This window comes from Jaculus jaculus, chromosome 5 (assembly GCF_020740685.1).
Source record: "Jaculus jaculus isolate mJacJac1 chromosome 5, mJacJac1.mat.Y.cur, whole genome shotgun sequence".
NCBI classification, from domain to species: domain Eukaryota; kingdom Metazoa; phylum Chordata; class Mammalia; order Rodentia; family Dipodidae; genus Jaculus; species Jaculus jaculus.
This window is the reverse complement of record NC_059106.1, coordinates 31,850,414-31,864,699: the sequence shown is the minus strand read 5'-3', so window position 1 is coordinate 31,864,699 and position 14,286 is coordinate 31,850,414. Positions and strand designations below refer to the sequence as shown.

General features: G+C 37.1%; 1 protein-coding gene across 1 annotated transcript in view; it reads right to left on the bottom strand.

The window, feature by feature from the left end:
- The window catches only part of Gpr158 (G protein-coupled receptor 158), a 344,357-nt gene that overhangs the window by 43,743 nt on the left and 286,328 nt on the right, over positions 1-14,286 (bottom strand). Inside the window, exon 6 of the mRNA XM_004659673.3 lies at positions 2,882-2,991. Coding sequence (XP_004659730.3) covers positions 2,882-2,991 — 110 coding nt within the window. The remainder of the gene's footprint in view (positions 1-2,881; positions 2,992-14,286) is intronic.

The window sequence follows — 14,286 nt, the reverse complement described above, 5'->3', positions numbered from 1 at the left end:
TATATATTCAAAGTGTATTTAATTACTCCAATCTCATGGATGAGGTATTGAACCACTTTATAGATGATGGAACTAATTATCACATGTTAAAGTAGTTCATTCTTGGCTATGTATGTAGATAAAATAAAACCAAATGAGAATTTTGAATTTATGTCATTTCTATCTTATCTCTAAAAAAAGAGTCCTTTATTAGGGACACACGTTGCATGATTCAAAGAAGCGCCATCCAGAAAATATCTGATGCAGCTCTATACATTATAACCATCTACCCATCCATCTACCCACTCAGCAATTTCTTTGATACAGTATGGGCACAGGATATCACTAGATGTGTAAATATAAAGTTAGGCTGTCTAGTCCTATCTCCAAGGTGTTTGCCTTCCTCTAGAAGAGTGATTGTTTCCTTTGTATATAACATTATTACAATTAATTAATTAAAGCAACACAAGAGAGAAACCCAGAATACAGTAGTAAAGCCATGTGGTTAATACTGGATAAGAGTAAATTCACTCATTAAATTAGAAAAACATATTCACTCAATTTAAACCTTCTGTGGAGTAATTCTTCATTTCAGTGATTTCTAGAGACACATTTAAAAATAAATTCGATTCCAATCTGTAAACAAAAGACAGGACGAGTAAAGTAAACCCCCAATTTCGGGTACTTTCACAACTCCTGATTTCTGTTCTGTTTGTGTATCAGTTCACATCTTCTTTAATTTAGTTTTGATTTGTTGCTTTAAAGCATTGTACAGGAAATTTTATATTGTTACCTCAATGAAAAACCAATAGGTAGTATTTTCCACAGCTAGAAAGTAACTAAAAGTAAATGTGGTAAACCAATGACGATGACTTAAGGAGGTAGAGGCAGTAGTGCAGAGGATAGCTATGAGTCTGAAGCTAGAGCAGATCTGTTCCAAAGACTAGAACTGCTTTACAGCTGTTAATACCAACTCAGGGCATCCCACCTAGTCCTTCTTCTGGAGATAATCAGGAGGGGTTAAAAGGAGTCTGACTGGAAGCAATTTTCTCACTTTGTGATTCAATGCTATTTAAATGCTGGGCTCAAACTGCATCAAATCTCTTTTTTCAAACCACAGTGTTACATGTGCCAGGCACTTGAACACACTCTGAGATAGCACCCAGTAGCTCAGGAAGTATGAATGAACTATGACAAGCAGCTTTCAGGTCTACGTTAGACTTATTTTCAGTCCCTCATTTGCTAATATATTAAACACACCATATTTGTCAGTCATTGTGGAAAATGCCAGGAATTCAGTGGCATGATTCTTACTTCAAAGAGAAAGAAAATTATAATGAAGATCACTAAATAAGAAAGCCATTAAACAGTGAAAATATTCTAACAGAGACACTGTTAGTGTAGAACTAGTAGGGAGTGGGAGTTACGTCATTTCCAAAGTATAAGAGGGCAACTATTTCAGTATTTCTAGAAGGCATACTGGTCACTTTATGTTATCATTGCTTCCTTGTTTCTTTTGGTGAACATAGGTTGAAAAATAGCAACCATATAAGGAAATGAAACCTGGAAACTACTTGTAGCAGTACACAGAGGCAAAGTGTACTGACAGAGTTAAGGTAAAGAAAAAAAAGAACACATACATTGGTATAATCCTTTCATTTTGTAAGACAATGGGCTTGTGATGTATTAGAGTAAGAGGATAAATTCAGATTTAAATTGGATTTCCTGAAACCTAGTTCCATGTTCTTTATGCTTTAATATATATATATATACACACACACACACACACACACACATGCATGTATATGTATACTTGTATATAATATTATATATATATATATAATATGACCAATCAATGTATAGATTTTGAGAGTCAATGGCATTTCATTTCATTAGTACTCTAGATTATACTTATCAATTAAGTAGCAGAAAGGGATAAAGGAGTGATGCAGGTATATAAGTTGTTATATGGTAGATGGTATATCACATTTTTGTAAAGGTTGGAAGGGGAGGGAGTAAAGACAAATGCATATCATGATATCTAAGAGAAGACAGTTCATTGTTCATATTAGAATATTTTTACTTAGAAATACTCTTTATCAAATAAGCATATAAATATTATTGATAACCTTACTACAATTATCAGCATAGCCTTAAAGATGATCAATGCCAAGGTTTTGTCTGTGAGGCTATAGTGTCACCTGAGTGATGATTTTTCCTCCCATATTCTTTGGTACAGCTTCATGGAAACTTTAAGACAACAAGCAAAGGGAAGCCTTGGAATGATTTCCAGCTATCTCTAGTATTGTGGGTTATTGGTTTATTTTATTGCCTCATTTTCATTCATAGTTAGATGGCCCTGAAGCTGAGTGCAAGGAAACATAACTGTCTTCATCTGCTACTGGATGTTGTAGTAAAGTAGGAATGCCAAGGACACTAACTTTTATAACTTTGTCCTGAAATATCAGTTATGTTACCCTGGGGCATGGAACTTGAAAATGGAGAACAGTACTTTTTGTGAAATATGCATATTGCTGAACTCTCCCAGGCAAGAATCTATGGTACCTTAGATAGGAATCAGTATTTCAGCTGCATTGTTTTTCCTTCCTGTTTTAAGTAGTAAGTACTGTTTAACTCAATAACATTATGTTCTCTTTTTAGAATTAGTAAATTCCATAATGAATGACACATTTAACTACAGCATCTTGTTCAGAATTCAGCTGTGTCAAAGTTTTTCTCAGAATCTAAAAGATATTACATTGAACATGTAAAATATATATCACCATGCTATCTACAATTTTGAATTAAAACAATTTAAGTGGTCTGCCCAGATTACAACTACTTACTAAGTCAAACAGTTTGATCCTTCTATAGGATTGAATACTGAACAAATATAATGTACCTGTGAAGTTTGAGAGTCACAGTTCCGTAAACAGTGGCAAAACCGAGAAGACGGACCCATCGTAGGAGAATACAGCGGAATGTACTTGGCTCAAAGTACAAAATAACAACCTGTAGGATGAGAACAGAAACATGCCTTCAAGATCAACTGATGCCCCACAGATAAAAGTCAATGTTTCATAATCTGATGTTTGATAGATATAATTTTTAACACAAGCACCTACTCATTCAAATAATTCTTTGAAATTACATTATTCATTATTAAGAATGAAAGACTATGGAAAGTCCTTATTGCTTTCAAAGAAAATATAAATTTTTAGGGCTGGAGAGATGGCCTAGCAGTTAAGCGCTTGCCTGTGAAGCCTAAGGACCCCGGTTCGAGGCTCGGTTCCCCAGGTCCCACGTTAGCCAGATGCACAAGGGGGCGCATGCATCTGGAGTTCGTTTGCAGAGGCTGGAGGCCCTGGCGCGCCCATTCTCTCTCTCTCCATCTATCTGTCTTTCTCTCTGTGTCTGTCTCTCTTAAATAAATAAAAAATAAAAATAAAAAAGGCATGAACCACCATGCCCAGCCTGAAAATATAAAGTTTTTACATTTAACCTCAAGAAGTTCCTTTTCACCTGTATGTTTGCATGTCTTTACTATGTCAAACATATGTTTACTTCCCTTGAGCATGAGCATGTCAGGCCAGCTATCCTTGCCTTCCTCTAATACCACCTTGCCTATTCTCATACAGTCTGAGATTGTTCTGATATAGTTACTCCATACTGCACCCCTAAACTATCCATCACTCCAGTTTTACTACTTGTAGTGATTTCACTAACTCCTTGCTTCACAGTTTCAGTGAACAGCCATTGGATATTACAGACATTGTGCTTTGTGCTGATGAAGCTAATAAGAAGGGAAAGAAAGACATCTACCCCAGAAGACATTAAAGAAACACAGGAGCTGAGATGAACATCTGTTCAGGTTCAATGGAACCACCAAACAATATGTGAACAATTCTGGGGGAGGAGCAGCCAAAAGATACATACCAGGTACTCTCCTGCCTTTCATATACTGCTGCGTGATTTTTAGTCCTTGTAGAACAAGAGTTAATTTGATCCTGCCCATGGAGCCTTATATGTTTGCTAAAGGATAAATGCTATTGGAAAGCACAGACATAATTATCTGCTGGAGCAGTGGCCTGAATTGATTCTTCTGAAACCAAGGCCATCAGAACAGAAAGCATAGCCACTGCTAAAATCCTGAGTGATACTTTTGGATTTTCATATGGGAGATGTAAAGCTGGCTACTAAAATTTCATTTATACCATTGTCCAACTTTCCTGCAGTGCCAAGAATGGCACCACCTATAACTTTCTCTTGACGTTTCCCAAATATTTATAATATTAAAATGTAATAGTACATTTAAATTCTCAAAAAATGGCAAAAGTTCAAGACAACAGTCTCAAGGAGACATGTCTAAAAGGTAAGAATAGGCATAGGTCAGAGATAACATTACCTGTGTGCTGTTGGAGACAAGTAAAAATTTTCAACTTTATTATTTTACTTACACACAATATTTGTATTAATTTTTCCACATTATTGTGCAGGGTGAAGGTGCAGACACAGGTTTGCCTTCTAGAATTATCAGAAAAAGAACCAGATATCCAGAGACACAGAGTCTCCCAACACCTCATCACTGAAGCAGACCTAAAATGAACCTAACATGGCTCAGGGAAATTTGCAGAGGGGGTGGAAAGAATTTCAGAGCCACACATTGGATCATGAACATTGCCTCCTATCCATATGATGGCTAACCCCACAATGCACTTCCCATATTCCCCAATGAGGAAGGATCCCTGCAGAGGGCAGAGGACAGGGAGGAGGCTAACAATGGTACCAACTTGACTGTATACACTGAATACAAAACTAATATTTAAAAAAGTGGAAAAAAGAATTATCAGAAAAAAAAATCTTGGGTTCAGAAATGCAAAATAAACCATTTTCTTTTACTTATTATTTTCACAAAAGCCATTACATTTTATAAATTTTGTGTGGTCTTATGCAAGTCATGGCAGCCACTGTGAGGTCATGAATTCAACCACCATGGAAAAGATAATATAGATGTCTTATTGAGTATTCCACAGCCAATTATTCTCAGTATTGATGAGTTCTTAATTCAGTAGTTTCCACCATCTGCAAAAAGAAGCTTCTCTAAGAGAAGGTGAGATCAGTAATCTATGAGCAAAATATACATATATAGAAGGCATTTTGATGAAGAATGATGGAGGAGGGTATGAAGCTTACATTCTAAGGCGGTATTGGCAGCCTATGGTGGCTGAGGGAGTGGACACATTTTCTGCAGTGGTATATCCACTGGTAGAATCCATGTGTTCAGGCAAAAAACCCCAGCCCATGATCTAATTCAACTGGTCACACCCACACACAAGAATAAAAGGAAATCATCAGAGTAGAAGAGGCACTAGTTGGAAAGAAAATGAAAAAGGTGTTCAGTAGAAGGGGAATGGGGAAAGTGGGCAAGAAAAAAATGATAGGGAAGATTATGATCAAAATACCTTCCATACATGTATAAATTTGTCAGTGAGCACAATAAAAATATTTTTTAAAAATTATGTTGTTTTAGTTCATATATTTTAGAAGTATTTCCTTTGCATATGATCCTAATCATATAAGTTGTACAAAGTAAGTTTTATTGTTTATTAAGAGATTTTAGCTGAAAAGGGGAGAAAAAAATTAGGGGGAAAAAGAAATCTAGATATATTATTAAGGGACTTGGGGACTGTCTGTATTCCTTCTCACAGCAGAGAGAAATGACTAACGGACTAGAGAACGAAAACACAGGAGTGTGAAATATAGAACACAAAAATTTCAAGTACTTCTGCTAGGAATGGCTTTAGAAATTGTACCAGAAGAGTGTACTCCCGGGGCTCTAAGGTCTAAGTTGTCAGAAAGCTTTCTTCTACACAGCATGCTCTAGAGGGGAAAGGCATGAGCAAAGGTGAGCAGCAGTGATACAGAAATCTTCTTATGTTAAAGTAGCAAATTCATCTTGACCTGAATGAAAGCCACTGATAACACCTTTCAAAGTTTTATCTTACAGATGGATCAGAGGACATATTACTGTAAGGGATGATAGATTTGGGCAAAAATGAATGAGAGATAACAGTTAATTTTTAACACTTATGGATGAGATATAAGTTTAAAAAGCAATAGGAAATGAAATTCTAATAAATTTAATGTAGTAAGCAGAACACCTGGTTTGGAAGCAGCAGAGGTGATATGAATGCTATTGGAGAATGAAGGGTCCAATCTATTACTTATGGCTGTGGATCCCAGGCTATGCTATTCATGAGTTTTGTCACTAGGACCAATCACTTAACATTGCCTCATGCGTTCTGTTTATAAATTGGACAAAACAAAGATAATCCTACTTCTTCCTTTGAAGTTTAGACTCAGCAGGGTTGAATGAGCACTTAAATAGTGCTTTTGATAGTGAGTGTGTATCATTGGCTAATGTGTTTAGGAAGGCACCTTTATTTATGCTTTGGTCCAAAAGCTGACATTCTTCATTGCAGTATAATGATAGCCCATTGTTTCAATGAATTATTTTCTGACCACCATAGCTAGGCTTTCTTTGAATTTCCATACTCACCTTTTGGCTGTATATTTATTCTATCATGTCTTATAGAGGAAAGTTTCTGAATAAAATGTAAAGTTATAGAAGAGTATGATTCCCTGTGTAGCCTTTGTGCCTTACAAATAGAAAATTTAAAGAAGTTAAATACTTGTTGAATAATCTACATAATTTAAAAATATTTTTTATTTATTTGGGAAGAGAGAGAGATAACACCAGGGCCTTTTGCCACTGAAAATGAACACCAGATGCATATCTGCACCTAGCTTTATGTGGGTACTGGAGAATCAAAGCCAGGCCAGTAGGCTTTCCAAGAAATAGATTTTGATGATTGAGATATCTCTTCAGCCATATTTTAGATAATTTTAAAAGTAAATTTTATCTTCAAAACAGTCTGTTTCAGGGGTAGGAGAAGGTGCTTCTTGTGTAGGCACATGTCCCTGAGTTAAGAACACAGCACCCTGGTAAGGTGGCACATGCCTATAATTCCTGCACTGGGGAGGTGGAGACAGGAGGAGCACTGTGCTTGCTACCTAGCCCGTGTGGACAAATCAGCTAGCTTCAAGTTCAGTAAGATATATTATTTCAAAAAAACAAGGTGGAGTGCGACTCAGGAAGACACCTAATGTCAACCTCTGCCCTATACACATTCAGCCATGAACATGCACACTTGCATATGCATATATGTAAATATGTCATGTTGAATATTTGGAAAGCAAAATAAGTGTTCCACTTAATTCACAGAGTAATGTAAGTACTGAAGAATATGCATCATTTCCTAGTGAATGAACACAGAGAATAAACTATGGGTGTGTAAAAGAAAGCATCCTAGGTTAAGGGATTGGTGTGAGAGGCAGAGATGTAGAGAGTTGGCAGCAGATAAGATGTCGTGTCATACTAAATTCACTAGGTGTGCTTTACCATTTCCCCTAGTAGTGTATCTCTCTCTCTTTTTTTAAAAGTAATTTCTAATACCTCTGAAAATATAAAAGAAATTAAAACTAAAGGTAACATAGCAATATTCCAAAAATTAGTGGTGATTTTACTTGCTGTTCAATAGATCATATCACAAGTAGTTTTTAAAGGTTACATGTTTACACTTACATCTAACTCTGAAATTCAGGTTTTTACTGAACAATATAAACAGCTTTGAGAAAGCCCTTGGTCATATCCAACTGTACAGTAACTATTTCTTTTCTTTAATTTTCTTGTGTATAAGGTGTGTGTGTGTGTGTAACCACTCATATGTGTGTGCACACATGTGTACATGGAGGTCAGAGGATGATGTCTGTTGTTCCCCAACTTACTCATTGAGGCAGGGTCTCTCCCTGAACTTAGAGCTTACCAATTCCGTAAGACTAGCTTGCCTAAACCACAGGTATCTGCCTGTTTCAGCTTCCCCAGCTTGAGATTACATGCCTGACATTTTCATGCTGCAACCATGGAGCTGAACTCAGGTCTTTATGCCTGTATGCTTGCCCACTTACCTATCCCCTCAGTCTTCTCAAGGAACTATTATTTACACCAGCCCATGTGGGAGTCTTCCAGTATAGTTCTGCCTACACTCATCAGCTTTTCTCCCCCAAAGCCCTCCAAGGGCTACAGTACTGAAAAACAACATGCAGAAATAGACCCCCCATTGTGTAAATATCACAGCAAAGTAGAGAAGACAATATGCTGTGAGGTGATGATAGAAAGAATGGGTCTCGCTGGGTATGGTGGTACACGCCTTTAATCCCAGCACTCGGGAGGCAGAGGTTGGAGGATTGCCATGAGTTTGAGGCCACCCTGAGAATAGTGAATTCCAGGTCAGCCTGGGCTAGAGTGAGACCCTACCTTAAAAAAAAACAACAACAACAAATAAATAAATAAAAGAATGGGTCTCACCATATGCTCTGACACAGAGCACAGAGAGACCTGGCTAGAATTCAGAAGAAAGCCAATCCCCAGACCGTTAGCCAGTCTAGTGCTGGAAAGTGCTACATGAGCTACTGGGGGAAAGTGGCCAACAATGGTCTGAGCAACCAGAGGTCTAAGCTATTCAGAAGCAAACACCCTGACAGGATATGCACATCAGTACAACAGTGGCACACAGCTTCTGTGGGTAATTAATAGCTCTCTGATTGGTAAAGAGATCCGCTCAATATAAAGGAACCCATATCTAGAATTGGGAACCAGATCAAAATTCTATGGAGACAAAGATTATATTCTCCAGTGTTAAGCTCTCACTAGTCTTTGGCTAAAAGATGGGTTACATACATCAAATTCCCCATAAATTAATAATATTTATCCCATTTAAACTATGCTGACTTCACTTTCCATTGGAGAATCTCTTACTCTTTTATAGAAGGTAGCATGACTGGAGGAGATAAACTACCCATTGCACTTCAGCCAAGTCACAGCTGAAACCACAGAGGAATTGGGGAGCCGAGCATGAAAGCTGCTTCCATGCTGAACTTGATAATCAGCAAAAGGATGTAGGAGACAGGCTCTGGGCATACTCAACATTTACCAAAGCAGAGATCCAGAGGCTCCTAAGAGCTCATCACTAAAGTAGACTTAAAACTCACCCACCATGGCTCAGAGAATTTTATGGAAGAGGGGGCAGAAAGATTGTAAGAGCCACAGGTTGAGACATCATGCCCAGAGGCATTCCCTCCCCACAAAAAAATGACTGACTGTTCTCCCACAATGCATAAACCAACCCCATGGGGAATACCTGCAACCCCACTGAGGAGCATCCCCAGTAGAATGGGGGCAGGAATGAGGGAAAAGAGGGTACCAACACATGATGTATCTATATGAAATATGTTAATACTGCTACTAATAATAATAAAAGCAAAAAAGAAAAAGAAAGAATGGGTGTCCTTCCTGGGATCAGTCTCTCTAGCACCTCATAAGGAAGAGTACTTCATGGAAACATCATAACAAACAAAATAAGCATAGACACACAAGATGGTTTATCTTCAACTTTTATAACCCCTGCATTTCCAGGTTGAATAAAAGTAATGTTTTGGTCAAAAATAAATTGTGGTACATCTGTATAAGCTATGATAGATGATTATATCATTTTTAACAGTCATGTCCTCAAAATACTAATGAGTATGAAAACACTCTCAGAAACTAAAGATAATGAAAAATAGACATCAAATAAAATGTATATTGAAAATTCAGTAGAAAGAATGAATTTTGTTGTTTGTTTCTCTTAAGAAGTTCATTTTAAATTATGTCTTCCATAATTACTCAGAAAAAATACAATTATTCTCTTTCCTGTTTTTCTCTCCTGATTCTCTTAAGAGCAAACTGCATGTTCTTCAGAAAAAGAAATGCACTAATAAGAAAAATAACAAGTCAGTAATCAAACATTTTTGTTATTATAAAAATAATATTTTCAGCTGGGCGTGGTGTCGCATCCTTTAATCCAAGCACTTTGGAGGCAGAGGTAGGAGGATTGCCGTAAGTTTAAGGCTGCCCTGAGACTACATAGTGAACTCCAGGTCAGCCTGAGCTAGAGTGAGACCCTACCTCAGAAATCAAAAAAAAAAAAAAATCTTCAATGGGTAGTGGGGCTCTAGATCAAATAATCATTAGTTTACAACAATATAAATATATAACCATTGTATATGTGCTTAAGTTACATCTATGCATGTCTTATAATGTAAACAGTATTGACAAAAATTCTCTGCTTAAAGTATTAAGATATATTTTCATGTGCCACTGGTTCATATGTTAAACTTAATCATAAAAGGTTTGTTTAAAATAAAATTAACCAATACCTACTGCAAGTGGTCCATCAATACTAAATTATATATAAAATTATATATATATATATATCCCATTTAGCTAATACAAGATTCTAAGCTTAGGAGCAACATGAGTTATGCACTCCACATTTAAGGTTAAAATAGCAAACAACTTTTAAGTCCTTAACAATAATAGAAATATGATTAATGCAATAAGACAATTTCTAGGAATTACCTTGCTTAGGCTTGAAGAACTATGTGGTGAGGCAGGACCTCTGCATGTGAATTGCAGCTGTACATTACACAAGCAACAAGGAGGCTTCAACCACTCTATAGTGTCTATCTTAGATTGACTATGATCATATACTGTGAGATGACAAACAACTGGGATGAAGAAAGGGTACATTTGAGGCTAGAAGTGATGCTCCTGCATGTGCCTCATGCCTTCCTCATAAAAGAATGTCTCAGACTTGTACCTGTGAATTACTGGGAGCAATGACTTTAAAATTAGTTCGGTAATTTGTTTCTTGATGATAGCCATTCTGACATTGATAAGATGGTATCTCAAAGATGTTTTAATTTATGTTTCCCTGATTGCTTGGGAGGTGAACGTTTCTTGAGTACTTGTTGACAAGTTATGTTTCTTCTTTTGTGAACTGTCTTTTCATTTCATTAGCCTATTTAAGGGCTGGAGGGATGACTTAGTACTTAAAGTGCTTGCCTATGAAGCCTATGGACCCATGTTTGACTCTCCAGGTCCCGTGTAATCCAGACGCACAGGTGATGCAAGCATGCAGAGTCGCACATGTAGACTCATTTGTTGATTCTTGGAGCTATTTTTTGGTCTATTGGAGTCCTGTTCAGAAAGTTCTTGCCTATGCCTATATCCTGAAACATGTTGCCTATTTTTCCCTCTAGCACTATCTGTGCTTCTGATTTTGGATTGAGGTCTTTGATCCATTTGACTTGCTATTTTGTACAGGGAGAGAGAAATGAATCTTATGTCATTCTTCTGCAGGTGGACATCTAGTTTTGCCAGCATTATTTGTTGAACAAGCTTATTTTTCCCACTGAATATTTTTGGCCCATTTGTCACAGATTAGGTGGCTAAAGCACTATAGCTTTATGGATCCTCTATTCTGTTCCACATGTCTGTTTCAGTGTCAACACCATGCTGTCTTTGTCTCTGCTGCCCTATAGTATAATTTGAGATCAGGTATTGTGATAAATAAATAAATAAGTAAATAAATAAATAAAATATATTTATAAAAAAGCAAATGTCATGATATACAAATATAATGCAAAGAATGCAGTTGAAACATGGATAGGTGAATATTAAAAACAAACTGTAATAATGCATGAGGAGAAATTGTGAGAATGAGTGATACTCAGAGTGACCCTCAGAGATATTCTATGATCATGGGGAAACTGAGATGCCAGGAGCCAGCTCAGTCTTTTGCACGTCTGGTTGAACATAGAGGATTTCTCTATGGAAACGCTGGATTCAGTAGAGCCTGAATGATCAGAATCAATCTCTCATTCCTATCTTAAAGCTCCAAAGGCGATTTTAATTTGACAAAGGCTCAGGGATACCTGCTATACTTTGTAAGCCAGATGTAAGCCTCACATGCAACTAGTATAGCAAAGCTCAGAAAGCTCATATTTAGCCTCAGGAAGGGTGAGGGGAAGACTGAGAGCTACCAAAAGGCAGAAGTAATTCTATTCCTGTGAAACTGTCCTACATACATGCTCATCACAAAATATGCCAATGTGTACAGCTAAGAATGTTCACCAAAACCTTATTAACAAAAGTAAAAACAAAGAAACCATTATTCACTGGTATAGGTCAAACTAAATGGTTTATGTCACGGTACTGTCACATAGTATAAAACCATGAAACATGATTAAGTAGACCTTACCTGTTCCTGTAAAAACACATTTAAGAGAAAAAAATTCAATGTAAATGTTAAGCTGTTAAAAGCAAGTTGCAGAGAGTAGCATGAATGCTTATTATTTATCAAAAGAAATGTCAGGATGTCCAATGGAATATTAAGACTTCCTTTGGAAAAGTGTATTAAGGATGCAAGATCACTATAGAAATTTCTCTGAAAGGGTTAGAGTGATGACAAATAGTAAAGAAGCATTTATGACAGAATAAGTTCCTGGAGACAAAATTCCTAGAGTAGCTGAGTTTTGATGTAAAACAACAGGAGGCAATATTTAGGGCATGACTTACTATACCAGGGTGGCAGTCCCCAGGATACCAGAAAAAAAACAGACGTCGAGGTTAGAAAAGAACTTAGTGTGGGTGCAGAAAGAGGTGTTGAAAGGAGGCCGAGACTGCTGAGGACCTAGACAGGTCTTTTCTCTCTTTCCTGTTGCCATGCTAATATTGTCTCTGATCTGTCCTTATTTATTTGAATAAATTCATTTATTTAATAACTTTTAAACTTTCATTCCTATCACAGACTGGTTAGCGATGGCAAGCTCTTGCTATGGATCAGAAGGGCAAAGATATTTAGCTGCAAACACTTCAAAGGGAAGCCAAATGGGCTCCCTGCTTTCCCAGTCTCCAGGCAACTGTGAAGCCCTGTGGATGCTACATCTATACTAACATTTTATCAGTACATGTCATTTCAAGCTATACTTGAACTTCACAGAAATAAAGTCATAAAGTTCATATTACTTTCTGAGCCTGAACAATGACCATTTTCTTGGTCCAGGGACCAGTTTCACATGATAGCAAGCACCACTGCATATTAGGAATGCCCTTGGACTTCATTGAATACCTCACACATATCTCCCTTACATCTCAGGACCAAGGACAGCATCTCAGAAACAGGCAAAGAGCAGGACATGGACAAAGATATTCTGGTGTCACTCATGCTCCTGCTTCTCCTCTAGAGAAGGCAAAAGGCACTGTTATGAGGGACTGTGGGATGAAACTAGACCTCTGATGGTGTTATACAATGCAGTGAGGTCAGAAAGGTCATGAGTCTTTGTCTATTTTAATTCAAACTGATGGAGAAGTGAGACAACAGTGTTTGAAAACTACTGTGGGTCACTTGCAGGTTGTTTGAAGGGTAGAGCCAAGGGAAAATGGCAGGTTCCTGCAAGGCAATCCAGGAGATAGATCCAAGTCTCACTCAAAACCAGAGGGAAAGTATGGAAGTGAAAGACCACACCCAGCCCATGGCAGGAATGAAGAAGGTCTTTGTAAGAGTAGCTCTTCTCCATCATGCTATCCCAAGGCCAAGACATGATAGGGTTACAGTCCTGCATTGTCTACTTCTGTGTGACAGGGGAAAGAACCACTCACATGATATGAGAATGTATGTGTGGCCTCTGCACCTCCAGTGCAGTGTCACCATCTTTCCCCACAACCAAAGACTTAGCCTTCTGGATGGTTTAATTTTATAGACCAAAGTAGTCACTTTCACTTTTTTCCCCTGTGATCAGTGATCTCATGTGTTTCAAGGCTGTCACCCTACCCCATACCTAGAATTCCTCACCATTTGTTAAAAGGAGCTTCACTTTCTGTGTTGAATTGCATGGAGGCCTTTTTGAAAAAAATCAATTTGCTTTATATGTGTGGAACTATTTCTGGCTGTTTTATTTTGTCCCATTGATCTATTTATCTTCCTTTAGACCAATTAACACTGAATTAAATCTTGTAGCTTTAGAGTAACTATAGATATTTGATACTATAATTCCTCCAGCTTTGTTCATTTGTAATGTATTGTTTTGAATCCACTTGCCAATCAATTGGTAGAGTCTACAGAGGTTGTGTTTACAATTACAATGATTCTTCAAAACCATTTATACCATTTAATTCAAATATATGTCTATTCACTTATGGGTTTCCTTACCATTAATCAGCAATATTTTATGGATTTTTAGTAAATATCTTCAATAATTCCTGATAAATTTATTTCAAAGTATTTAATACTTTCATACACTAACTTAGATTGAATTTTAAGGTATTGATTTTCTATTTTATTTCTTTTGTAAATAGCAATAACT